General features: G+C 42.4%; 3 protein-coding genes across 5 annotated transcripts in view; 1 reads left to right on the plus strand and 2 right to left on the minus strand.

The window, feature by feature from the left end:
• Positions 1-2,895, minus strand: part of TMEM50B (transmembrane protein 50B) — a 15,405-nt gene extending 12,510 nt beyond the window's left edge. The window contains exon 1 of one of the 2 annotated variants that reach the window (XM_030450686.1): positions 2,790-2,895. The gene's annotated coding sequence lies outside the window, so the exon portion shown is untranslated. Of the gene's footprint in view, positions 1-2,757 lie in introns of both variants that reach the window. The other variant, XM_030450694.1, reaches the window with a different exon arrangement.
• Positions 2,896-6,074: 3,179 nt separating this feature from the next.
• DNAJC28 (DnaJ heat shock protein family (Hsp40) member C28) lies at positions 6,075-12,195 on the minus strand. 2 transcript variants are annotated; one of them, XM_030444727.1, is made up of 2 exons: positions 12,050-12,195; positions 6,075-9,985 (listed from the first exon to the last, which is right to left on the minus strand). In XM_030444727.1, the coding sequence occupies exon 2, from the start codon at positions 9,930-9,932 to the stop codon at positions 8,826-8,828; it is 1,107 nt and encodes a 368-aa protein (XP_030300587.1). In that variant the 5' UTR covers positions 9,933-9,985; positions 12,050-12,195; the 3' UTR covers positions 6,075-8,825. The 2 variants fall into 2 exon arrangements, with proteins under 2 accessions (XP_030300587.1, XP_030300579.1); XM_030444719.1 differs by lacking the exon at positions 12,050-12,195 and adding an exon at positions 11,791-11,981.
• A 2,776-nt stretch (positions 12,196-14,971) lies between these two features.
• LOC103531075 (trifunctional purine biosynthetic protein adenosine-3-like) overlaps positions 14,972-25,074 on the plus strand; it is a 53,851-nt gene continuing 43,748 nt past the window's right edge. Inside the window, exons 1-8 of the mRNA XM_030469591.1 lie at positions 14,972-15,048; positions 16,739-16,887; positions 17,669-17,764; positions 18,420-18,594; positions 22,567-22,678; positions 23,137-23,196; positions 24,032-24,157; positions 24,796-24,883. Coding sequence (XP_030325451.1) covers positions 16,743-16,887; positions 17,669-17,764; positions 18,420-18,594; positions 22,567-22,678; positions 23,137-23,196; positions 24,032-24,157; positions 24,796-24,883 — 802 coding nt within the window. The 5' untranslated portion in view covers positions 14,972-15,048; positions 16,739-16,742. The remainder of the gene's footprint in view (positions 15,049-16,738; positions 16,888-17,668; positions 17,765-18,419; positions 18,595-22,566; positions 22,679-23,136; positions 23,197-24,031; positions 24,158-24,795; positions 24,884-25,074) is intronic.

The raw sequence follows: 25,074 nt of genomic DNA on the forward strand, positions 1-25,074 counted from the left end.
CAACATATTAATATTAATATTTCTGTGAACAGACAATGCCACTGCTCATGAAACATGCACCTGACTGAGTACACCCAGGTGTGGAGGGCACAACCAATAAGGGCTGTGGGGTTTCCATAAAAATAAGACTGCAAGGTCATAGGAAAATTAATCCAACCTGAAGTATAACCAACTACTTTTCCATAGTTTTTAAGCCTTTTGGAGGAGGGGCATAGTGCCTATGAGACTTACGAGAAGGACTGGCAGCACAGAGCCAACCCAAATGCAACAGGGTTGTTCACTCTCTCACAAGCTGTTAAATACCTTGCTATCATACAATACTGGTTTCAATAGGCTAGAGGCACAGGTTGCCATCCCAAGGGACCTGGAACAGCTCTCCTAAGAATAAAGGCTGAGAGAGTTGGCATTGTTGAGCCTACAGAAAGTATCAGAGGAGACCTTATTTTGGCCTTTTAATATATAAAGGAGACTTGTAAGAAAGATGGAGAGGACTTTTTACCAAGGCCTGTTGTGACAGGACAAGGTTACCCGAAAGAGGAGAGGTTTAAATTAGATATCAGAAAGAAATTCTTTACTGTGAGGATGGTCAGACACTGGAACAGGTTGCCTGGAGTTGTGGATGTCCCCTCCCTGGAAGTGTTCCAAGACCAGGCTGGATGGGGCTTTCAGCAACCTGGTCTAATGAAAGATGGCAGGGGGGTCCTGTCCCTAGCAGGGGGTTGGACTAGATGAACTCTGAAGGTCTCTTCCAACCCAAATCATTGTGTTAGTGTTCCATATGTATGTAGTGCTCAGCCCTCTTAGAAAAGAAGGAAGAAAATAATAATCTGTTTCAGCTGGGAAAGAGCTGTGGCATTGTCAAGTGAGACACAAAAGCCAGATTAAGGCTTATCCTCCCATGGATTAATATAGACACATAAATTGGTTTTAGTGCAAATATATCCTACTACATAGACAAGAAAATTCTCATGAAGACAGATGCTTTCAGATTACTTTCTTTCTTGAATAAATGTACAAAACACCCTCTCTTGGCTTGAACTTATACAACCACATACTTCATGGCAAGGAAACAGGTAAAACTCCTTGCACTAGCTGTCCTTCAATGCCCTTCCTCCCACCTGTCTCCTCCCCTTTTCCAAGGGCACAAAGCCTCTCCCACTGTTCTCAGGGAATATTCTCACTCATGTCCAATACACAAAAACACAGGAATGCTTGCAGGAAGAAAGCAGTGCCTGAAGAACTAACAAGGAAAGCTACATTCACTGTAAAAATAACACCTGGTAGACGATAGCACTCAGGTTAAAACAGCTGACATATTATTCAGACCAAGAAAGTTAAATGAAAACACACAAACTGGAGATCAAAGTTTTCATCTTAAAATCCCTTTCTGTATCGCCCCAAGTTATCTTCTTTGAACAAAATACTAAAGAAGTTGCAAGAAAATACAAAAGAAGCCTGCAAAAAGAAAAAATGTGCAAGGGCCCCTGAACACCAGAACCTCCTGTTTCCAAAGGATAAAGATAGACAGAAGAGATGTAAAGTCATTAGGAAACTCCTGTTTTCCTTAAAGAAGATAGCACCTTCCACAAGCAACCAAACAGAATATGCTTTAAGCCACATGATTTCCTATACACATATACTCTGAAAAGGTATTTGGCAGTTACTTTCTATTGAGCTTGCTGTAATTTCTAAAGGGTCTTCAGACTACTCACTCATTTCAGTAATTACATGCAGTTTCAGTTTCCTATACACAACACAATGCTGTATTACAGAAAGAGAAAATAAAGGAACTTTGAAAATAACTTACACAAAAATAAGGCTATGTAGCTGAATTATTTAACAGGCAACAGCCTTACACAAATCTCTATGATGCTCAGCCCCAGAGCACCTGGCTACAGCAACTATCCCTTAAGAGTGCTATTAAAGTTTGAAGACTTGAGAGAGGGAGGGAAAAAGATCAATTCTGCAATTATCTGCAGGCCTACTTATGCTCGTAAGAGTACATTCTGTGCATCAACATTTATTTAATGGGCTCAGGCCATGACGGGACAGTAAGAGGCAGAATCCCAGAGCTGCAAAGTCCTGACAATAACAGTTACGCTGAGAGCAGCAGTATTTAAAAAAAAAAAAAAAAAAAAAAAAAAAAAAAAAAAAAAAAGCAGCAATTTACGGACCATTCCATCTACAGATCTCCAACTCCGCTCAGTGCCACCGTTCCCTGTCCCTGATGCGGACAATGACAAGCTAAGAAAAACCCGACCCCGGCCCTGCGGCGGCCCCGCTGCTCGCCCGACCACCCCGGCGATTTCCTGCGGCCGAGGTCACGACAGGGCGAAAGGTGGCGGCTGCGACGTGAGGGGCAGATCGGGACGGCCGGGCACCCCCCACCCCAAGGCCGAGGCGAGCACCGAGGGGTGGCATGGGAGCCGCAGGCACCGGGAAGGGGCGGGCCGGGAGAAGCCGTCCCAGGCTCCGAGCTCAAGTGCGGGCAAGAGTCGCTGCTCCTCGGGCCGGGAGAGCCGCGGAGGGTCCCTCACGGACGGCGAGGAGAAGAGGGAGAGGGGGAGAGGAAGGGGAATTGGGGAGAGGGGGAGAGGAAGGGGGAATGGAGAGAGGGGGAGACGGGGAGAGAGCCCCGGGACGCGCGAGGGCCCTTGGCCGGCAGAAGCAATGGGGTTCGCGCTGCCGCCAGGCACGTGTGTCCCCCGCCACCCAGCCCCCTACCCCGCGGCCCCCCACCCCGCCCCTCGCCCGCACCGGAGCGGCAGGGAAGCGCCGGCCGCACGTACCCCCCTGTCCTGGGCAAGACTCTTCCGGCTGCGGTGAGCGGGGGCGGGGGGCAGAGACCGGAGAGCGACGCGGCCGCCCACCAATCGGAAGGCGGCGCTGTGCGTCAGCGGAGGCCGGGTGAAGGCGGGGCGCCACGATTGGTGGAGGCGGCATGCTACGCCAGCGGCCGCAACGGCAGGTGGGGGGAGGGGCCGCCACATGCCCCGCCCCCTCGTCCCCTGGGCAGGGAGGGGTGGGGTGGGTCCCGGCTTCCCACCCACCCCCCCCAGTGTAACCGGTTAACGGAGACCCCTGGAGGCTGAGGGGTTGGGCTGTCGCTTCAGACGAGTGGAACCGTGCTGGTGACCCACGTCGTCTTGTCAGCCTTATCGCCCGTCGCCTTGCGCTGTCTCGCGAGGAAAGTACGGCGCCGCGACCCCATCGTGGTCCAGCAGGTCCCGTGTTGGAGCGTATGTACGTCCTCCCGAACTGCTGGCACACCTCAGCCCTCTGTCTGGTGTAATGAAAACTAACGGGATTAATAAGCAATCCTGCTTTCAGCTGTCCAGAAAGAAGCATCTGAACTATTTATTTCTGGCTTCCCAGACAGCCTCAACACAGCCCAAGTGGTTATTGCATGGCATGTATGACATCGTCGTTAGCACCTTCATGGTCTTCCTCCTCACATTCCCGTTTCCCAGATTCAGGGAGAAGCATTGAGAGCAATGCCAGAGGAAAGCAGTGCCGGAGCAGAGAGGGAGATCGGTGAGAGGGGGAAGGTGCCCTGAACAGAGATTTTCCCCTACAGCCCATGGTTAGATGGCAGGCTGTCCCCTGCAACACATGGAGCAGACCCTGAAGGAGCAGATGTTGTGGACCGGCAGGTCATGAAGGATCCCGCTGGAGCAGTTTGGGACCTGCAGCTCACAGAGCAGATGCTGAGGACCTGCAGCCATTTGGTGACTGTTCCTCAAGTAGCCCACAGCTTTGTGGGCTGCCTGCTCTGGAGCAGCTTGCTCCTAAGGGATTGTTCCTCACAGGAGGGGCTCACATTGGAGGGGTTTGTGAAGGACTTTCTCCTGTGGGAGGGACCCCGCGTAGGAGTAGGGGAAGACTGTGAGGAATCCTTCTCTTTGAGGAAGAAGGAGTAGCATAAAACAACCTGTGATGTTCAGACAGAAAAACGCACTCCCCGTCCCCCTGTGTGGCTGTGGGGGAGGAGGTAGAGGTACCAGAACAAGTAATTTGGGCCCAGGAAGAAGGGAGGGGTGGTATAAAAGTATCTGAGTTCTGGTTTTTGTTTTCTCCTTGCCTTGTTTTGATTTGATTAATGATAAATTAAATTGATCTTTTTCCCCAAGTTGAGTATGATTTGCCCATGACCTGAATTGGCAAGTGGAACCTTCACAGTCCTTATCCTGACCCACAAGGTTTTAAGTAGATTTTCTTGCCATCTCAAAATGGGGGAGAGGGAGTGAGCAGCTGCATGGTTGTTATTGGATAGGCTCAAAACACAACATGCCCAAAGACCAACTGACCCAAAACTTTTGATTAATGTTCTCCAAACTTCCCATGCACAGGGTTCTGTTCTGGCCAATTTTTTGCTAAAGCACTGGAAAATGCCATGCCAGCATCAGAGGCACTTTAAGAAAGAACCATCTTCTTGAAAAATACAGATTATTGTCAATTATGAAAGATTTGATACCAAGCTCTTAGAGACTCTAAAGCAAAATGTTGAATTAAGTACCAAAGGTGGCCTAACCACCCCTGAAAATTCACATTCAGATAACACAAAAAAAGCAGTCAGTTTGAAAAGTGAGTAGAAATTTAAGAGTGGAATAGGATAAACAAAAGAAAGGCATTCTGAGAAGATTGCTCAAGAACAATGACCAGGACTGCGGAAAGCAGAAAGCAGCACTGTGAGAAGCCCATAAAGATGCTATAGAATAGCATAGAATATAGAATGTTCAGTTTCTCATAAAAGACAGTTAGCTGTTAAGCCTATAAGTCCTACTCAAATTTAGAGGGTCCACCCAAAGCCACCTTCCCTCAGCTTCCCTCTTTTTTTCCTTCAATTGTATCTGCTTACTGTGTTCGACAGGGCTTTTGGTTACGACCACATCCCCATTTCAGCATGAAAATCTAATAAAATATATATGACTTAAAAGATGGTTTCTGTACATTCTGTTTTCTATTCTATGGCAAATCCGTCCCACCAGGTCTGGAGCTGAGTTTTGCTTGAAACAGCTCCTCCTTTCTCACTTTTTTGGCCTTGAGAAGAGGCTATGCACTGCAATGAGGATCAACTGGTTCTAACTTGTGATGCTCAGCAAAGAAGCTTGTAACCGAACTCTTGCCTTGCTTTTTATTGACAAAGATCATAGCCATTTTTATAGTAATTCACCCATGCCTACTCTCCCACTTCAATTTCTGTTAATGCATGTGCCATCATCTCATCCTCACCTAGATGCATTACATGCCCTTTTCTTTCCCCTTATCTCCTCCCTCCTTTCCAAGCTTTTCCTATTACTCCTCCCACTTGACAGTTTCTGTTCTCAGAAGAGCTGATTGCAGCTGTGGGAAGGCAAACTGTGGTTGCCACATCCAGGGAACCACAACTGGTAGGGCAACAACCTCCAGGGAGACACCACATATCCTCTTCTCCCCTATAGGGTCAGTTTCTCCCATAAAGATTTACCACTTGTCTTTGTCTCTTACAGCATGCCCTGCTCTTGCTTATCATTACTTTTATTCCTTCTCAGAGCTTTCTCTGAACCTCCATGTGCATCCCAAGCAGTGTTATTACTTTGGAACAGTGTATGTAGAAACTCCTCCACTGAATATACAGCTGTATGTCTTTTCCTTTCACTGGAAAGTGCTAGTACTGCTTGAGCGAGCCATCAGATTGTTGGGCAAGAAAAGACTTCTGACTCTGTGAAAAACTGGTATCTCAATTAATATATCCCAATAATAACTATCTCATATTTTGTTACTTGGATAAGCCTTTCAAGCCACACAGCATACAGTAATTAGACCAACACATAGGGTCTTCTGGGAATAAACAATGTGTATTTGGATTTGGAATCTGCAATGATTTAACCCTCTTGAGGTCACTAGTAAGCTAACAGGTATAAAATTCAAAGCAACAGTCTAGTGTTAGGTAGAAAAATGCTCTCTGAAGGCTTCTGTCCCGGGTTTTTCTAATTCATATACAGTATGAAGTATTACTTGTTCTAGAAGTCCTGACTAAATACAGCTTTTCAGAGTTTGTGAGTTCAGAACAACAAAAAATATAGACCAGCCTATTACAGTCCAAGGTAACATTAAAATTTATTTTTGTTTTGGATCTGTGAAATAAAAGTCCAGCCATCGAAGGGTCAGGTGAAAGCAGACTTTTGACAATTGACACAAGCATTACGATAGAGCCAGGCAAAAAAGGGAGAGAAGAAGATATAAAGGGAGAGAAGAGAGAGAAATGGGAGAGAAAAGGGTATGAGAAAGGTAAGAAAGAATGACAGAGAGAGAGAAAGCGGGAGAGAGTCACCAGCAGGGGTGCAGCTGTCCAGCGAGTTTCTTCAAGATGTCGCTGATCCTGGACAGGGTCCGATGCGAGATGGCGGTGGGTCAAGAGATGACCAATCAGTCACAGCCTGGACAGTCATATATACCCCCGAGTTCCTTTTGTTCCGAAGGGGCAGCTGTCAGTCAGCTGCCACAGAAGCCAGGAGCATTGGCGTCAGAGCCCTTGCAAACAGGTTTGCCTGGAGGGGGGGCTTCCAGCACACAGGTCTTATCTCCTTCCAGGCATCATTCCTGCTCCGTTCCATCCCCCTCAGCCAGGTACATCAGCATAAGTACAAACAAGGTGGCTTCCTCCAGCCTGGCCAGGGTAATCACGCCTGGAGGGACTTCCCAGCATTACAGGCCCTCTGAAAAGGGGAGAAGTCTCCACCCAGCTCTTAGTTCTCAGTTCTTATCTCTTTCCAGGCATCACCCCCTGCTAAGCTCTGGCCAGGCCAGGTCCTCCACCCTAGCCGGGGCTATTCACTTTAAAATTGTTCTTTTGAGACAATTTCAAATCAGTGAGATCAGACTCTCACAAACCCTGCAAAAATTTACTCCTCCACACACCTAGGGAAAATAAAACTTAATTTTTTTTTTTCATCATGATTGCATTAATTGTAGAAGAAGTGGATACTTATGCCTGCCAATTTTTCATTACAACAGTATAAGGCTGATTTAAAGTGCAATGAGTCAGATTACATCTACCCCATATAAAACCCAGTAGTTTTAAAAGGAACATAAAAATCACTTGGTATGCTGACTCATCCATTACAACAACTTAAATATTTAAACTGCTAATACTTACCTGGATTTCATCAAAGCTGGATTTACTGCAGTCTGGTTTCTATTTACTCTTGTGCAATGATTTTGATTTGCAATTAGCTCTTCCTAAATTTGTCACTGGATTAGTTTAAACATCAATTCAGATGAAGTTTATGTAGACCATAATGAGAATTACAATCTGATCTTTTTAAGTGTACTGTGCCAACAGACTTCCGTGAAAATATGTTTAATTTTCAGCTTTAATTAAAAGCAGAAACACATGGATAAGTAAATGAAATAAAGACATTCATTCACATACCCGCTAAAACAAAGAGGTCATGAATTCAAAGTTTCCCAATCTCACCCAGTCCCACCCTGAAATCTCAGTCAATCACATCCTTATCACAAAGGAAAGGACACCAATCTGCACTCTTAGTACTAAGTCCTCAGAAACAGGACTGCCATGTAACCTGAAGACCGTACAGGCAACAGATCACTTTGCACATAATACTGTTCTTTTTAATTTTACTACCTTAATTCCTTTAAAAAATGTGTTAAAGGAAGCTGAGATTAGCCCTGTGTTCTAAAACATGACAACATCTTGCCATTATTATTTATTTGCCACATCACAAAGGCTTGGAAGACCCATAGTGTTTACCAGTACACGACTTATATTCAATTATATTACCAGATTATCTGACAAATGATATTTCAATCAATCCATTCTACCAGCAAATACAATTATGTTCTGCCTGTATTTTAAGACCTCATCTAAATGAGCAAAAGCATAGACTGTGCAGTGTTACCTGCCCAAAGCAAACACACTAACCCACACTCTGCTGGTGCTGGGGCCTCTGCCAAAGCTGCAATGTCTGAAATTCTTGAGTAGAAATTGCCCCTATCATACTCGGGGCCACCTGGGGACGCCTTCCCACTGACTGCCAAGGTCACAGGACAACTCCTACACAGGCAGGCACAGCGACAGTCAGTCACAGGAGCAAAATACATATATATTTCACATTTTCATATTTCGTACTTCCAGTAAGCTGATACCAGTACTCAAAAATATTTAAATGGTGCAAGTAATTTTGAAAATTTCTATTCCCACCTCCTCTTGCCTCCAAAAAGCCATGTGACTAGGCTACAGTTTTACACAATCTTCCTTATTTGCTTGGATGCTTTCCAAGACCTCCCTTGTGTGTTAAAAGCCAGATCCAAAAATGCACTTCAACAGCATACAGTCCAAATCCAGACATCCAGAACTCTCCCTTCATGCCCATTTAATTTAACCTTGAGGACATTAATGTACTTCTAAAAAAATGCATAAAAGCTGTCAATAATTTATGTGCTGTAAGCATTTATATAACAAAGGATAAAGGTCAAGCAGGGCACAGCAGGACTTTTACTTCCACTTTGTCTTTAATGTGTTTCTCCTATGCCTCAGTTTCACCTTTTGGAGAGATAACAGACTGTAAAAATAATTATTTTCTATGCTAAGGTGAAGCATTAATTTAAGTAGAACTAAAATGAGCTGCAAGGATAACTGAATTTATTTGTTCCTTAACAATATTCAGAAATAAACACCTACAAATGCAAAACTCAATTCCTCTTAAGTGGTGTAACAGTGTACAGCTGGATTTTACATCTGCAGTGCACCTGAAATTTCTGTAGTGTTATGAGTTTCAGTAATAAAGTGCATTTGAAGTTTTAATGAGACAGATGAATTAGTACTATTTCAATTGAAGATTTAACCACTTAAAGATAAAAGATTTCCACCCAAACCTTTTAACATCTTCCTTTTCATTCTCCTTTGTTTCTGAAACTCTGTTCTCCATCGAAGCTTCATAAGCCTTTTGTGCTCTATGAAGTTCTCTGTCTGCACTGAAGTGCACCATTTGACTGTTCAGAAGAGGAACAACTAAATTGAAGTTGTCAATTATTTTGTTTAACTTCCTGATATCTTCCACGAACTGCTCACAAATACGATTCCATTGCTTTTGCCTGTAGGGTGTCATTGGCTCTCCAAGCTTACTTCTAGATGCCACTATACTCTCCCTTAACTGCTCAATAGTTTCCCGTATTTCTTTCTGCAACAGGATCCACTCGGGCTGGTATCCATTGTCTATCAGAATTCTATTCAAGTTGTGAGTCATAGGGTCAATATAAGGACAGTCTGAAAACTTCTGCAAAGGTTTTCCTTTGCCACTGAGGTTGTCAAAGTCTCCTTTTGCCATCGACTCCTGGATGAGGTCCTCAACCAACCGTTCAACTGCCTGGGTTATTTTCACCTTTTTGCTCTGCCTCACATCTCTTGCTTTCATTAGGTCAGTCACAGAATACTGGCTTTCAAGTCTCTGCCTCCGGTACTCCAACACTTGATCAGCAGCACGATCTACTCGAAACTGCATGTATTGCTTTTCTCTCTGGCTTGGTGTTCCAAGCCCAACACCTTCAAAACTCAAGTAGTGTCTATGTCGCAGTGGTTTTAGTTTGAACTGGTCTTCCTCTTCCACATCTTCATCCGGATCCTCTTTGTTTGCCAAATGATTATGCACTACTCTGTATGCTTCTTCTACTTTAATAAACATTTCAGCGTCAGCTGTCTCCAAACCGCTGTCTGGATGGTACCTTTTGGCAAGTTTTATATATGAATTTCTCACATCTTCAAGGCAACAATCTTCATTAAGCGCAAGAATTTTATAAGAGTCCTTGATGCTGTTTTTAGATTTGTAATCTGACAACATTCTGTAGCCACAAATGTAGGGAATAGGCTTCAGATTTCTTGGAATGATTGCTTGACATACCATTAAATGATGCCCCATGTTGTTAGTCAGCATGACAAAAAGACACTCTGTGTTCCTTCAGAGGCAGCTACATTACAAACAATGACCTATAAACACATTTTTGTAAAAATTGTGTTAAATATGCTTTTTTAACGAACTTAATTATTTTAGTCTTATCTTTAACTGGTTATTTAAAGAAATCCCTAAAAAATTTTGGAAAAAACCCATCTTTTGCTTGTTTTACAGACTAAAATTTAAATCTGCATTATTATTACTGAAGTAGCAGTATTACAAGGTAAATTAAAATTAACTCACAATATATTTTTCTCCTGGTAGATGAACAGCAGCACAGGTTTGCTCTGCACTGCAGAATTCTTAAAAGGACAAAGCTTTATTGCCTTTCTGAAAACTCAGTGCTATATAAACTGGAAATATGGTTTCTGTTGAGCAGTAACTGCCAAAACAAATCTCTCCCTTTTCCTCTACACATCAATAATCAGCATCAACTTAATTTTCTATTCACATTCATCACTGCCTCGAGATCTACCATAGCTGACCTACTGCCAATCTTGAAGGATTTCATCACAGTATCTTTTTAGCATTTCACAACAAGTGAAGAAGCATTCATATTACAGACGCATTAAGATTAACTCTATATCCCAGAAGGGCTCTCACATACTAGTGGTCACTTTCCTTCATTTGTGCCAGGTAAGGTTATAAATCTGAAACTCAGAACAGATCAGTAGCAGATAGTTCTAGCTATCTGGCATTCTGTCAGGAATACCAGCCCTTCAGAATGCTTTTGGAAGTAACAAAAGGAACACCTTTAGCAAACCACAATATAATTAAGTCTTCACATTAAATCAAGTAGAAAAGTATCATACAAACTGCACACACAGTTTTCACATCAACTAATGGATCTTTATTAATCAACATCCTCAGACAAATACCACATACATGGTGCTCAATAATCTGCTTTTGCAGATTCATCAATATACCCTTTGCTGACTTCCTTTCCAAGCAAAAAAACGAAGTTAAATAAAGGCTAAGTTTAAGGAATAAATCATGCTTATACATTCTGTATATACCAAATTGCCTTTCTGCACTAATCCACCTTAAGTGACACAGGGAAGATGTGACTGGATGAAAGACTGCACCAATCCTGCACGTTTTGATTTTGATCCAGGTAATGTATTAACAGAGTACGGTTATTATGATGGGCCTTACTAGTTTGTTTGCATATGATACAGATTAGATATTTCTCTCCTTCTAGGTGGCTGCCAATGATGATAATTTATGACCCCAAAAATCCACATTACTACCAGTTGGATGGAAAGATCAATGGATATATACTCTTGTCATTCGTCATACTTGGGATGGGAAGCAGACCTTCCATAACGCTGTACAGTTGATTTTGAACGTATTTGTGCTTTAGAAGCCCTATATCAGACTGTATGGACAGCATTCACAACACGGCACCACAGAGTGCCGGCTGCGGGGGGGTCATTTTATTCTCCAGCCGCTGGAATTCATCTCTCCCCACTGAGGCTAGGGATGGAAGGACAGGACCCCCCTCTGCCCCAACGCTGCATTGCCCCCTCCTTCTTACCCCCCCCCCTTCCCCCTTTTCCCCACACACACCCGCGGGCCTGTCTCACGGTACAGCCTTCCGCGTCCCGCTGCCGTTATAGGGCTCCCAACGGATGCCCCCGAACGGCTGTGGGGACAAGGACGAGGGAGCGCCCTGAGGTGACTCGGAAGGCTCAGAGAAGCAGTTACCGGCATGCGGGCAGCCGGGCACACGGAACCCTTCCTCTTCCCCCCCACCCCCGCCTTCAATCTCTTCTCTCGGGCACGGGAAGCACCCCGTACAGAGCAACAAGCACTTTCTCACCCACGGCCCCCGCCTCACCTGATCCCAGCCGCCGCCCGCCCTTTTCCCCCTCCCGCAGAGCGACGTACAGCAGCGTGGGCGGGGTAAGCGCCAGCACTGGAGGATGAAGAAAGCGGGCGACCGCTTTTACCCTTAGGCGAAGGACGCCTCCTCCCGAACGAGGCGGGCGCCGGAAGGGGCGCATGTCTGAGGGGCACGGCCAGCCCCCCCTGCCCATCCCCCCCCCACCTCCTCTGCCTGGCACGACACTCAACAGCGGAAGGGGCCCCAGGCCTACCTCCTCCGCTCCTCCTCCTTCTACTCCACCTCCTCCTGCTCCTCCTCCTCCCCCGCCGCCGCCGCCGCGTCCTTCCTGAGCAGGGGGGTCGCGACTCGGCGGAGAGGCGGCGAGGGGCGGGAGGGGGAGCGTTGTCAGCGCGCGTGCGCGGGATGGGGACGCGAGGGGGGAGGGGGGAGGAGGGAGAGAGGGGGCGGGGCCGGGTGCGTGGAGCACCCAAGAGGGCGGCGGGGGCCGCTGTGGGAAAGGGTGTGAGGGTGGCGGGGCTGTGTTATTGTTTCTGTGTATGCACACACGGATGCGCGTCGCCGCGATTATCCTGAGTCAATGTCATCACTGTAGGTGACAAGTTCCCCTGCCTCTTCACGGGCTTGTGAAACAGCTGCCCCTGTGCACTCCTCACGCTGACAGAGGTTTGGCCTTTGACGGCATTCCTGTCCTTGGCCGTAACGTGGTTTTCACGCTGCTGCAGGTCTCTCCTAGCAGCCACGTTAGCAGCAGCGTAAGATGGCAGTGGTGGGCCTCAGCTGAAAAGGATAAGTGAGACCCACTGTGATACAGGGTTCCCAGCCTCTGCTGCCTTGCTGCAGGGCGAGCAACACCTGGTGGGTTTTCTGTATGGTGCGTGGCATAGGCTGACTGATGGAGAACAGAAACTTCAGCTAAAAAAGTTCCAAACCAATAAACGGTTTTCATCCTCAGCCTGGAAAAAAAGGAGCCAGAACCACAGAATGGTTTGGGTTGGAAGGGACTCTAAAGATCACCCAGTTCCAGCCCCCCTGCATGGGCAGGGACACCTCCCACCAGACCAGGTTGCTCAAGGTCCTTGCACCTGGCCTTGAACACTGCCAGGGAAGGGGCAGCCATGACTTTCTTGGGCAACCACTTCCCCTTGTCTCTCACTACAGAAGTGTGTAAAAAGCCCTACCCCAGCTTTCTTGTAGGCCCTCTTCAGATATTGAAAGGCCACTATAAGGTCACCTTGGAGCCTTCTCGAGCTGAGAAACCCCAACTTCCTCAGCCTGTCTTCATAGGGGAGGTGCTCCAGCCCTCGGATAATTTTAGTGTCCCTCCTCTGGAGATGTTCCAGGTACTCTGTGTCCTTATGATGGGGACTCCAGACCTGGACACAATACTCCAGGTGGGGTCTCACAAGAGCAGAGTAGAGGGGAAGAATCCCAGGAGGCGGAAGACAACGGTTTGTTGCTGTCCTGAACACCAGCATCAGTTACTAAAACCCAAAAATAAATTAAATTGTGTTTATTATTAATGATACTTTTTGGGGTATGGTTGACCATGCTGTATATCCAGGCAGTGAAATGGTGACTTTGACACATGAAAGGAAGCAACAACCACAAAGCAACAATCTGTTTTGTTTTACAGCTCCCAGTATTCTATTGACTGCTTGTCCTATTAACTGCTTTGCCAGAATGCTATCTTAGTGAATAAACAGCACTAAAATACATTGTTTCAGAGATATTTTTCACTAGGTTATGATTTTCGACATAATTTCTTACATTTCAAATTAGTTTTCTGCAAAAGTCATATTTTTATATTGAAAATTTCCATTTATATTGTCTTTCTTTGCTGCATATTCACTTCATCACCTATGAAAATAGTTTAGTCAAATAACTGCAATACAAATTGATCCACTATAGCAAATGCAAGTTTAAATTACCTTCTTCTGGACAGCAATATAGTAGAGAGACATTTCGGGGCTGCAAAAGTTCACTTCCTGACTTAAATTGTTACAACCTCCTGACTATTTGATAAAAATTCCTGAAAATGTTGCAAAAGAGAGAGAAATTTTATCAACGTTATAAGAGATAGGAATCTTGTGGTTTGCTGTTCAGTCGCAGGTAGAAAATGTAGAACTATGAGTTTGCAGATTTAAGGCAGACTCTACAGGTACTTGGTAAGTGATGTTTCAGACTATTGTAGCAGGCGTGTCTCCTTAAACTGGCAGGTTTGAGTATAGCTTCTATTCAATGCTACACAAGCTGTTAATTCCACAGAAGTTGTTAACAAACTCTGCACATTTCTTTTTAAAACCATTTTAGTGGTGTGAAAGTTAATAGCTTGTGTTTCTATGAATGTATGTTTTTATTTCTCATTGCCTGACTTTATGACATACAGATACTGCTCAGTGCTACCTTGAGGTACATGTATTTTGTTTCCAGTAAAGAGTGGTAGCACCACAAGCTTGTCACACATTAACCAAATGTCTTCAGATACTGTCATGAAAGGATTAGGCCGTCAAACAGGATGATGAAGGAACCAGTGAAGAATAAAATAACCCTTATATACCCTGGGTCTCTGTCACTGCTTGTTAAATTTCTTAAAAAGGTAAAAAGGATAATAATTAGAAGACAGCACAAAGCAAGTGTGTGCTATTTAACAAAGAGGAACACAATCTAAGGTCCTGTTCTATGACAAAGGATAGCTCTGTGGGAGTTACTCATGTTGGTTTTAAATGAAGTGTTTCTATTGTAGCTACAGACCATGAAAGATAGGGGGTTTTGTACAATTTATCTGATATTTTTTACTTGTCAGAGGATATTAAATTGCTCTTAACATGGGAACTGAACAATGATCTCAGCTTTCCGATACCACATTGTAATTTCTTTTTGTCTTTTCTAGGGTTGAATGCTATTAACAGTGTAGGACTGGTTGGTGGGGAGGAGCTGTTTTTGTTGTTAGCTAAGGAAATGTGGAAGGAGAGGAGAATAGTCCATGCTGCTGAAACCTGTGGGTAGGTCTGTTTAGAAGGATGGGTGGCATTAAGGGGATCTTGCTGGGGATCCTCCCATCAGACAGGAGGATAAAAGGGGGCAGAGCAGTATGCAGATCTGGCTGCTTCTTTCACCCTCTCACCCTTCTCTCTGGCTTTAGGTGATCAGAAATAATTTGGATCTGAAGCAGGAGCTGAAAGAAGAACTCAAATCCATCTGGTGGTCTCTCCAAGCCTTTTGTGTGGACAAAAACCAGTGTCCGACACGGTAAGGGAAGATGATTCAAGTGGGGTGTTTCTACAGCCTTTCCTCTAGGACCAGCTGTCTTACCAGTTTTCTTCTAGCACATTTTTTAATTGCTTTGCAAAAAATATCTTTAGTACCCTCAGTATGATGTGGAATAGAAATACCCACTTTTTTTTTTCCACAGGATAGGAGGCACTGCTTGGTTTTACTCTCTTCCCAGTGAGAAGCGTCAAGCTATTCTGCCTTATAAAAAAATTCAGTGAATTGTGAAATTACATTTGTGGGAAAAAATAGTTTTGCTTTTAAAAACACTTTGCTTTTTATTAATAACACCTGGACCTTAGTGCCTAATGAACCTTTATAGAGAGCATCTTGATGTCTTTGTTAGAGATGGAGCAGTTGTAACCCTTTACTTTGAAATTCACAGCAACTTCCTAGTGACTCCAGAATTATTTCTCAAGAAGTGAGATAAGGAAAGACAAAGTCTTACATATTGGAGAGGTACACAGTATAAAAGCTTAGAAAAGTCTTTTGCAAATATATCAGTCTAGCAACTGATAGCACACTAAGCATATGCTCTCGTTATATATGCCTGGAGCGTAATATCTAAAATTTAAAATTAAAATGTTCTGTAATCCCCAGGGATGGGCTACTTGAAGTACACACATTGCACATGGACAATTTAATACTTACCAGGGATTATATAGTTAGATTTTATTTTGTTTATATTATGTTAAGTCATATTAGTACAGTCTCAGGGACAAATAATGAAAACACTGTTACTCATGTTTCACAGTTCTAGAAACATTTTCTGAAATACTATACCACAGTATAGCTTCTGTTTGCCTTTGGAGACTATTTAATGAACTCAAAGCAATGGTAATGATTTCTTGGGAGAAGACTTCTGACATGTTGCTTGCAAAGCTGGTGTTTTATGGTATCTTTAATTTATTATCTATTTCCTGGGTAAGGACTAGTTTATGCCATTAGCATCTTCCTTAAAGGTCATGTTCTGGGGTGTGTTTTCCTTCTGACATTTGTCCACATTCATGACACAGGAAAAAATTAGGCTTGCAGATGTGACCTACATTGACTGTGATAATATTTCTAAAATAAATCAAAACTAATTTTCCTAGAAATATTATTGACTAGCTGTTTTAAATGTCAGTGTGATAGTGAAATTAACAGTTGTCCTTTTATTGAGCATGCTGTTCTGCTGAAGTTACCCTCTTAGCAATTGTCCAAATATAATATCTGTTCTGAAAATTCTTCTGAGGATATTTACACTCCTAAAAGTTCTTATATTCACCACAGTGTTTCATTTGAAATATACTTATCTGGTAAGTCACCTATAGCATTTGCATGAAACTTTACATCCTGTCCTGTGTAGTTGTGCAAAGGACTTGATGAGACCAGATCAGGAGAAGATTATTCATCCTGGATACCTAAGAGAGGAAATCTTGAGTATGCTGAAACAAGTGGAAGAATTCTTAATTTAATTGTTGACAGTATTTAAACCAAAACGTGAGAGACACACCACTGGTGTAGTCACTTTGTTCAGAGATCTTATACATAACTTTATAATATGACCTGGATTGATATTACTTACCAATCATAAGTGAGTGAGATAATTTATATATTTTTGTTTCTTTTTGCATGGGTTTGTGAAATAAATAGAAAATACTATATATTACAATTCCTGTTTGCACAGGCTAATGGCTGATCGAGTGTTGGTGATTGGCAGTGGAGGGAGAGAGCATGCATTGGCCTGGAAGTTGGCCCAGTCCCCACATGTGAAACAAGTGTTTGTTGCTCCAGGAAATGCAGGAACAGCTGACAATGGAAAAATTTCAAATTCAGGTAAAAAGGACAGGGGAATAGAACACCATGCCAAGCAATCAGTAATATAGGTTTTGGAAATAAAACAACACTGACCACATTTAGATTGAGTTGGTAGCAGGTAACAGCTATTCTTTTATTTTACTGGTACCACAAATTATTTAAGGCATATATTTCTGTATGCTTTGTTTCTGCATTTTAGAATTGCCTAGTAAAACATCATACTATATCTATTTTTAGCCTAACTTTTCAAGGTAGCAAGGCTTATATGAGACTATTTCTACACCTCATTTCTTTCCTCCCACTGTTATGCTTGGATTCACTGGCTGGTTTTAGCAAAAATTAACAGAGGAATAGAAAGCTCAAAGTTATTAACTTCTGTTTAGAAACATCTCTGTTGTATACTCAGATTGCTGTGCTAAATTTAGTTACATCATGCATTGGCACTGAGTAAATCTTTGCTTAGATGTTGAAATTGAGTTTCCTTATGAACGTCCAGTTTTATTTCTTAGAGTTCTTATTCTGTTATGATAAGCATCTTTTATAATTTTATATTGATTACATATAGTACATTAAATACATTAAATGAGTTAGCAGATGTATTTTAAAATAAGTAGTGCAAATTAGAAATGTTCAGTATTCATGCTGGGCTCAATTGTTTGTTTTACTTTCAGTTCCCTCGTGGGCTGTTTCATTATTTTAAACATTCTTAGGGAGATGGAACAATGATGGTCTCATCTCCCATCTCTTTTTTTTTAGGGCTTAAAATGGTAACTTAATGATATTTCCTTTTCCTTTTTAGCTGTTTTAGTGAGCAATCACACTATTGTTACCCAGTTCTGCAAAGATCATAATATTGGACTTGTGTTAGTTGGACAAGAAGCTCTTTTGGCAGCTGGTAAGGCTGAAATGATTAACTTAATGGTAAAAATCAACAATTTGAACTCTACTTTAAAACGACCTATTTCTGATCTTAGGAGACATTGGCTTAACTAAACTGAAGACCAAGGACATTTGAATTATCCTGTAAATGTAAACTGTTGTCACTTATAACATTTGGCTTCAGAGCTGGTATGCTGTTTTTGGTATGTTAGAAATCAACAGAGGAAAACACTTAGGATGAAGAATCATTAATAGTTACAAGTACTCTTGTGTACTGCTCTGCTTTCCTTTATATAAGGAATTTTCTTGCAATTGTCCTTGCATTGTTGCAGTATCCAACAGTACCCAGACCATCATTTATGTTATTGTAATGTCATACAGTAAGATCTCTGTGTCTCAAATAGCAAACAGAAGTACCAGACAGTCCTAATTAGTCAAGGGGTAGTAACCATGGCATTGCTTAGTAATGTAAAGAGCTAAAGACCTCTTCAAACTGAGTTATTAAACAGGTCACTGGATATGCTAAACTTCATTTAAAGGATGGATTAGCTGTCTGTGACAAGGAAAAGTTGTAACAGACAGCTGGGATGGTTATGCAGTTTTCTTTTTGTCAAAATTACTGTATGCTTCCAAACAGATGACTTGCTTCTTTTGCTATTTTTGATAATTAGGGATTGTTGATGACTTGAGAGCAGCAGGAGTTAGGTGTTTTGGACCATCTGCAAAAGCAGCCCAGCTGGCATCCAACACCAGTTTTGCCAAAGCCTTTCTAGATCGACATGGAATCCCAACAGCAAGATGGAAAGCCTTCACTAATCCTCAGGAAGCTTGTAGGTTCATTATCAGGTAAATATTTTGATACTAGAAACTCCTCTGCCAAATTATCTATGCATTTGACCTTCACTCATGATGGATAACCATAACTAAGCAAATTTTCAGCTGTTGTTCTTCTCATAGCTACTGAATTTATTAGTTTTGTAATTAGAGATAGAAGGTGAAGGTGCTAGGAGCTTAAAACAGGTTGGTTTTTTTTTCATAGATCACAGCTCTTTGCTTCATTCAGCTTCTTAAGTATGCTAGTTAGATGTTAAAAAGCAAAAAAAAGATATGTATCAGAGAAAAAAATACTTCAGTAAATCTTCTTAGGGTTTTACAGTAGGGTTAAGAATAATTTCTACTCAGACAGATACCAGCAAGTACTGTCTGTAAAGTGTTGTGAGAGGGACATATCAAATACCCATAAAGAGGTCACTTTATTTCCTCATGGCTAAACAGCATCTCTCTAATATGGAAAGAGAAATGTAACTGCATATCTCTTCATTTGCTCTGAGTGTCAATGCCTCTGAAGTCACTTGAGATCCTCTGGGAGAGTAACTTATCCCTGTGGCTATTTTGGTCCAGTCTTACAGCAGCTGCTGTGTTCAGCTACGCTGCTCTGTGCCAGCCTGCTGCTTACATGGACTTCTTGTCTTTGCTGTCATGTGCTACCTGTGGTGCAATCTAGTGGAATTTTATATTTCTTTAAATAAAACCCACCTTTTTATTGACTTTGCTCTGTAGTAGCCTTTAGTGTGTATCACTGCCATGTGGAGGAACAGGCTGTCACGGTTTAATGCTGGGCCGGCTATTAACCAAATGACAGGTGCTCTTTAGCAATCCCCCTCTCCTCCCTGATGAAGAAAGGAGAGAGAATAAGGCAGAGGGGTTTACAGGCTGGAAACTAAACCACACAACTTTAATAAAACAGTAATAATAAAAAAGGAAAAATTATTAAATACATACAAAATACACAAAAACAATATCACGTTCCTTCCCCCTGGTAAGGCTCATGTCACCACCAAGGTTGCAGGGCAGCCCTGGAAATGTCCCAGGCTGGGGTCCTGGAGTCAGCAGCAGTTGGGAGCTGGAGGCAGGAACACACAGATTTAGATGGCACAGATCAGGACTGCAGTCAGATGAATGGATGAAATACTCCCAGGATGCTGAAGAAGGAAGGAGGAGAAGGGGCTTGACTCTTGTGATCCCTCAGATTTATACTGAGTATGGGATGGAATACTCTGTTTGGTTCATTTTGGTCACCTGTTTTGTCCACTTCTCCCTAAAAGTGGAATGCAGATATGACCTTTATTCCCTTTCTCTTTCTGGACTATAAGATGATCCTCAGAAGTGAGCAGTGGCTTTGGTTTGCCTGAAACAAGAAAAACCCAAACTGTTTTCCTGAGCAGGTTCCTTTTATGTACTACAGGCACTTTATCCCCATCTACTGTATATAGAAGGTCTGACTGAGCAGGACCAGCTTGACTGATGGAACCCCTAACTAACCAGGTAGCTTGTGCCAAGTGCTTGTCCCAGTTTTTAAATGTTCTACCACCCACTGTGTTTAGGGTAGTTTTTAACAGTCTGTTGTACTTTTCAATTTTTCCTGAGACTGGTGTATGATAGGGGGTATGGTATAACCGCTTGATGCCATATTCTTTGGCCCAGTTACTTATAAGACTGTTTTTTAAATGAGTCCCATTGTCTGACTCCATTCTTTCTGCTGCACTTTGTCACCACAAGGCACCTTGTCTAGGTCCAGGATGATTTTCTGGGCTGTGGCATGAGGCACAGGATATGTTTCCAAACATCTGGCACTTACTTCCACCACTGTAAGCACTTACCTTGGTGGGTTTGAGGCACTGTATGATATGGTCAATTTGCTAGGCCTCCCCATACCAATATTTCAATCATCATCTCCCTCCAAATTGCAAAGGGTTCAACCATTTAGCTTGCTTAATTGTGACACATATGCCGCAGGAGTGGATAACCTTTTCAGTAGTGTCTCAAGTCCACCCCTTGGTCACAAGCCCATTGATCTGTTCCATTCTTTCCTTGATGACCTGAAGTGTCATGGGCCACCTAGCTAAAAATAGTTCACTTTTACGTTCCCTGTCCAGATCTATTTGGAACACTTGCGCAGCCTTGTCTGCTCTTTGGTTGTTGCCGTGTTCCTCAGTAGCTTCACTTAAAAGGTACATGGGGATTTACATGACACACCTTTACCTCAAGTTTCTCTAGCTGAGCAGCAATGTCTTGCCAATGTTCAGCAAGCCAGACAGGGGCACCTTTACCCTGCCAGTCATTTTGCTTTCACTGCTTTAGCCACCCCCACAAGGCATATGTTGCCATCCATGAGTCAAGATAGAGATATAGTCTTGGCTACCTTTCTTATTCAGCAATGCCCAGCACCAGCTGGATGGCTTTTACCTCTTCAAATTGACTCCATTCACCTTCTCCTTCATCTGTTTTTGCAACTAGTCATGTAAGACTCCATACAGCAGCTTTTCACCTCCAATGGCTTTCTACAAGGGGGAAGAACCCATCAATGAAAAGCATACTGTTTGTCATCCTCTAGTAGCTGATTGTATGATGGGGCTTCTTCAGCCCATTTTACCACTTTTTCTGGCAGCATTGCAAAGTGTGTGCCTTCTGTTCAGTCTGTGATCATTTCTACAATTCCTGGAAGACTGAGGTTTCCTCTTGGAGCCTTCTGTGAGATTAAGGCAATTTACTCCATGTAGCATTGGTGACATGATAAGTAGAAGAAGCTCTACCTGTTGAGCTCAGTAGAGGTAATCAGAGCGCCAGGAGGAGCAGCACTTCAGTACCAGTCACTTCAGAAGCAGCTCTAATTCCTTCATAGCAGCCAATACCTCTTTTTCAGTGGCTGTGTAGTTGGATTTGGAGCCTTTGCATTTTCAGCCCCAGAATCCTAGAGGTCAGCCTTGAGTCTTGAGTCTCCCCTGGAGCTTTCTGGCAGAGACTCTAGGTAGGACTGTTGTTCCTGGCTGTGGTGTAGAGCATGTTTTGAATGTCTCACCCTGTTTGAATTTGTCAGTCTTAGAAGCAGACACTGACTGAGAAACTTGCTGTTAATTTCATCAAGTGCAACTACTTAAAAGGGACTTAGCTGAAAGCAAAATTACCAGACAAAATATTAGTTCTATCCTGGCCCAAACCAGGGTGCAGGCCTACAAATCCTGTATCTGTAAGCATGCATGAGACTCAGGTCAGCACACTGAGATGTGGAGAAAGGAGCTTTGTGTGAGCCTTCTTTGGCTACTTGTATAACTTTAGGGTTGATATTTATCCTTATATAAATAGTACTGTGAATAGGAGAAATGAGATGTTATTTCAGAAAACAGGCTAGTACTGTATGAATCAGCTCTTCAAAAGGGACATTTTATTTGACTGTCCACAAGCTGGAGAGAAGTGAATGGATTAAGTGTAGTTAAAATATGTTAACTTTACACTGTTTGCTCCTTATTTTTTCTTCTAGATTGAGTCTGTACTTAAGAGTAAATGGAACAATTCTGGAGCTACAGTGTTAATACACTAGTTCTGTCTTATCCTATATGTGCAAAAGGACTTTCATAGTGGTTTATAGGATTATGTACTGTAATCTGGTTTTATGAAACTGTAAATAATTGGTGAGTTAATTTTTTCAAGCCTATGACAGGAATAAAGTAGTAACCCATGTCAAGAGAACGAGGAAGAAGCAGTGAGATTCAGTGACATGTCCAAGGATATGCACTGAGTTGGTGTAAAAACCAAGAAGAGAATTAGTGGATTTTTGGTTCAGAGTCCTGTCTGTGGGCTGTAAGAGCTCATTCACCTCCTTAAGAGGGGGAGGTAGAAGGGAGTGTATTTTTCTGATGTAATTCTTCATTTGTTCAAAAAAAAAAAAAAGGAAGAATATGGAAGGGATTCAGCTTAAAGATGTTATTTTCACTGGATTCAGTAAAGTTGTCTTACTCTCACTTTTGCTTTCATTTAAAGCACAGACTTTCCTGCACGAGTTGTACGAGCGAGGGGCCCTGCTGCTAGAAAAGAAGTGACTATTGCAAGCAGCAAAGAGGAAGCCTGCAGAGCTGTCCAAGAGATTATGCAGGTGGACAAATCTTTAATTTATCAGTGGGAATCCATTTCTTCAAGTTCTGTATTCTGTCAGTTTGCAATATCAGCCATAGGAAGCAAGTATTCAAAGGAGAAACTTGCTCATTTGACTAAGGTATTTCCCTGGATATCATTCTCACACTCCTTGTGTTTGCCCCAGGCAGTGAGCAGGATTTTGTGGAGTTTGAGACTGAACTTTCATTTCTCTAACCTCTCCAACTTTCAACTTCTTCACTTTTCATTGGCTCCCAGGTTATGATAAAGTGCATTTCAATGTCTCTTCCTTACCTCCAAATGAGATTCTTCTGACTTTGCTCAACATACAGGAATTCAAGCAAGCTAATACTTTTCATGTACATTCCTTTTTTTTTTTCCTGTTAAAAGAGAATAAAGAAAGGATTTAGCCATTAGATAACGTTTTCTCACTGGATTTTTTTTTTTTTTTTTGTACAGGACAGAATGTTTGGAGAGGTGGTTGTTATTGAAGAACTCCTTCAAGGAGAAGAACTTTCTGTAAGTGATCAATGGTGTTGTGATGTGTTTTTATTCTGTGGCATTATTGCTATGCTCTATGCATAAACACAAAAGTTTATTGTTTCAAATAGGGTTTTTTTATTTTATTTGCACTTAAGTGTGCAGTCTAAACAATTCGATTCATGCTTAGCTCATACTAATCAATGTATGTTGTCAGTGGAATTTTCTCCTATGTTACCCATAAAACTGCAATTATGGTTTTCTTTTTTGGTGGAAAATGACCTTTTTTCCTAAGGTGACCTAAAACATGCTTGTGTGGATTTTCTTTTGGTAATTCTTGCTCCATCAATGATTTTATTCTAAGATTTAGTGAATATTTTAGCTCTTTATCTACCGTGGATTACTATTCAGTGACAGTATAAACTTAAGCATGTGTATAATATTCCATGTGAAAATTGAAAATGTGTCCTTTGTGCAAGGTTTGTCCTGCACTGAGGATTTCTTGCACTCATTGAGGCCCCAGATCTGCAAACACACACCTTTAATGTGTGCCATATGAATGATTCTGTCAAGTCAATGAATACTATTCACATGCCTGAAGGTAAACATATGTCCACATGAATGGTAGGGCAAGATCTAATTAACCATGGATTGTTATGAGGGTTGCCATTGCTCTTAATTCTAAATATCAGGAGAGCTCAATGAATCCTTCAGTTCAGTGGGCTTGCAGCAGAAAAAGTGAACCGTGCTTTCTACTTTTTGATTCCTAAATTTTCCATGCAGAGCTGAGCCTCAGCCTGTGACCAGTAGTGTCAGGTTCACTAAGGACAGGAGAGTGTCACTGTTTCTGTGTGGTGTGTGTGTCTCTTAACAGTGCTTGTGCTTCACCGATGGTGTCACCGTTGCCTCAATGCCCCCAGCCCAGGCACACAAACGATTGTTGGATGGTGACCAAGGTCCAAACACTGGAGGGATGGGAGCCTATTGCCCAGTTCCTCAGGTATAGCAGTCCTCCAGCTCAGCCTGCAACAAGGCTGATCACATCTATGGTTAATATATCTCCTTTAGGGCCCAATCTTGTTTTTATCACACAGGCTAGATTTCTTCTAGAATTGATTGACACTTTGTTTTGTACATGGAACACAGGGCTCCAACATTTATTGTCATTCCTGTGGATATGAAGAGCCAATGTTCTGATAAATAGCCTTTTATCTAGGTAGATATGCTTGAAATATTCCTACAAAATTCCCCAAATGCTTGGAGTCTTTGTGTCTTGAATTTATTGTTGAATCTTTAAGCTGAATGCATTGTTCTAAATATGCTGCTCAAGTACATTGTTAGTGTGGTTTTCTAGAAGTGCATGAACAGTCTTCCTGTGTACAGAGCAGCTTTGCCAGTGTCTCAAACCTCTGTAAAGTTGGCCCTCTAAAGAAAGAACCAAACAAAAAATTTTGGAAGCCAGGGCAGCAGTGTATCTGTCCTTCAGGCAGCAGCACCAAAACAGAAGGAGCACGCTGGTTGTGCATGGGATAGGAGAAAACATAGCTAAGGTGTTTACTTACCCCAGTCCTTTGAGGTCGTATAAGCTGGTCCAGCAAATGTCATCACTCTCTCAATCAGTGTGATGTTGATTGTCAGGTTCCAGATGTTCTTCTAGAGAAAATCAATGATGCTATCCTCCAGCATGTTGTTGATAGTATGAGACAAGAAGGAACTGCTTATGTAGGTAAGTAAGTATTCAACTGAAAAAAAACAAGGTCAAGTCACACCACTATTAATTTCATTTTGAGGGTTTGTTTTTGAATTCTGATTATTATTTTTTAAAAAAAAACCCAAAGTTAATTTTTCATGCAGCATTAAGCCTCACTGGTTTGGCTTTTAGCTCTTCATTTGGAGAGAGGATTTTTCATCTTTTCT

The sequence above is a fragment of the Calypte anna genome, chromosome 1 (genome assembly GCF_003957555.1).
Source record: "Calypte anna isolate BGI_N300 chromosome 1, bCalAnn1_v1.p, whole genome shotgun sequence".
Classification (NCBI taxonomy): domain Eukaryota; kingdom Metazoa; phylum Chordata; class Aves; order Apodiformes; family Trochilidae; genus Calypte; species Calypte anna.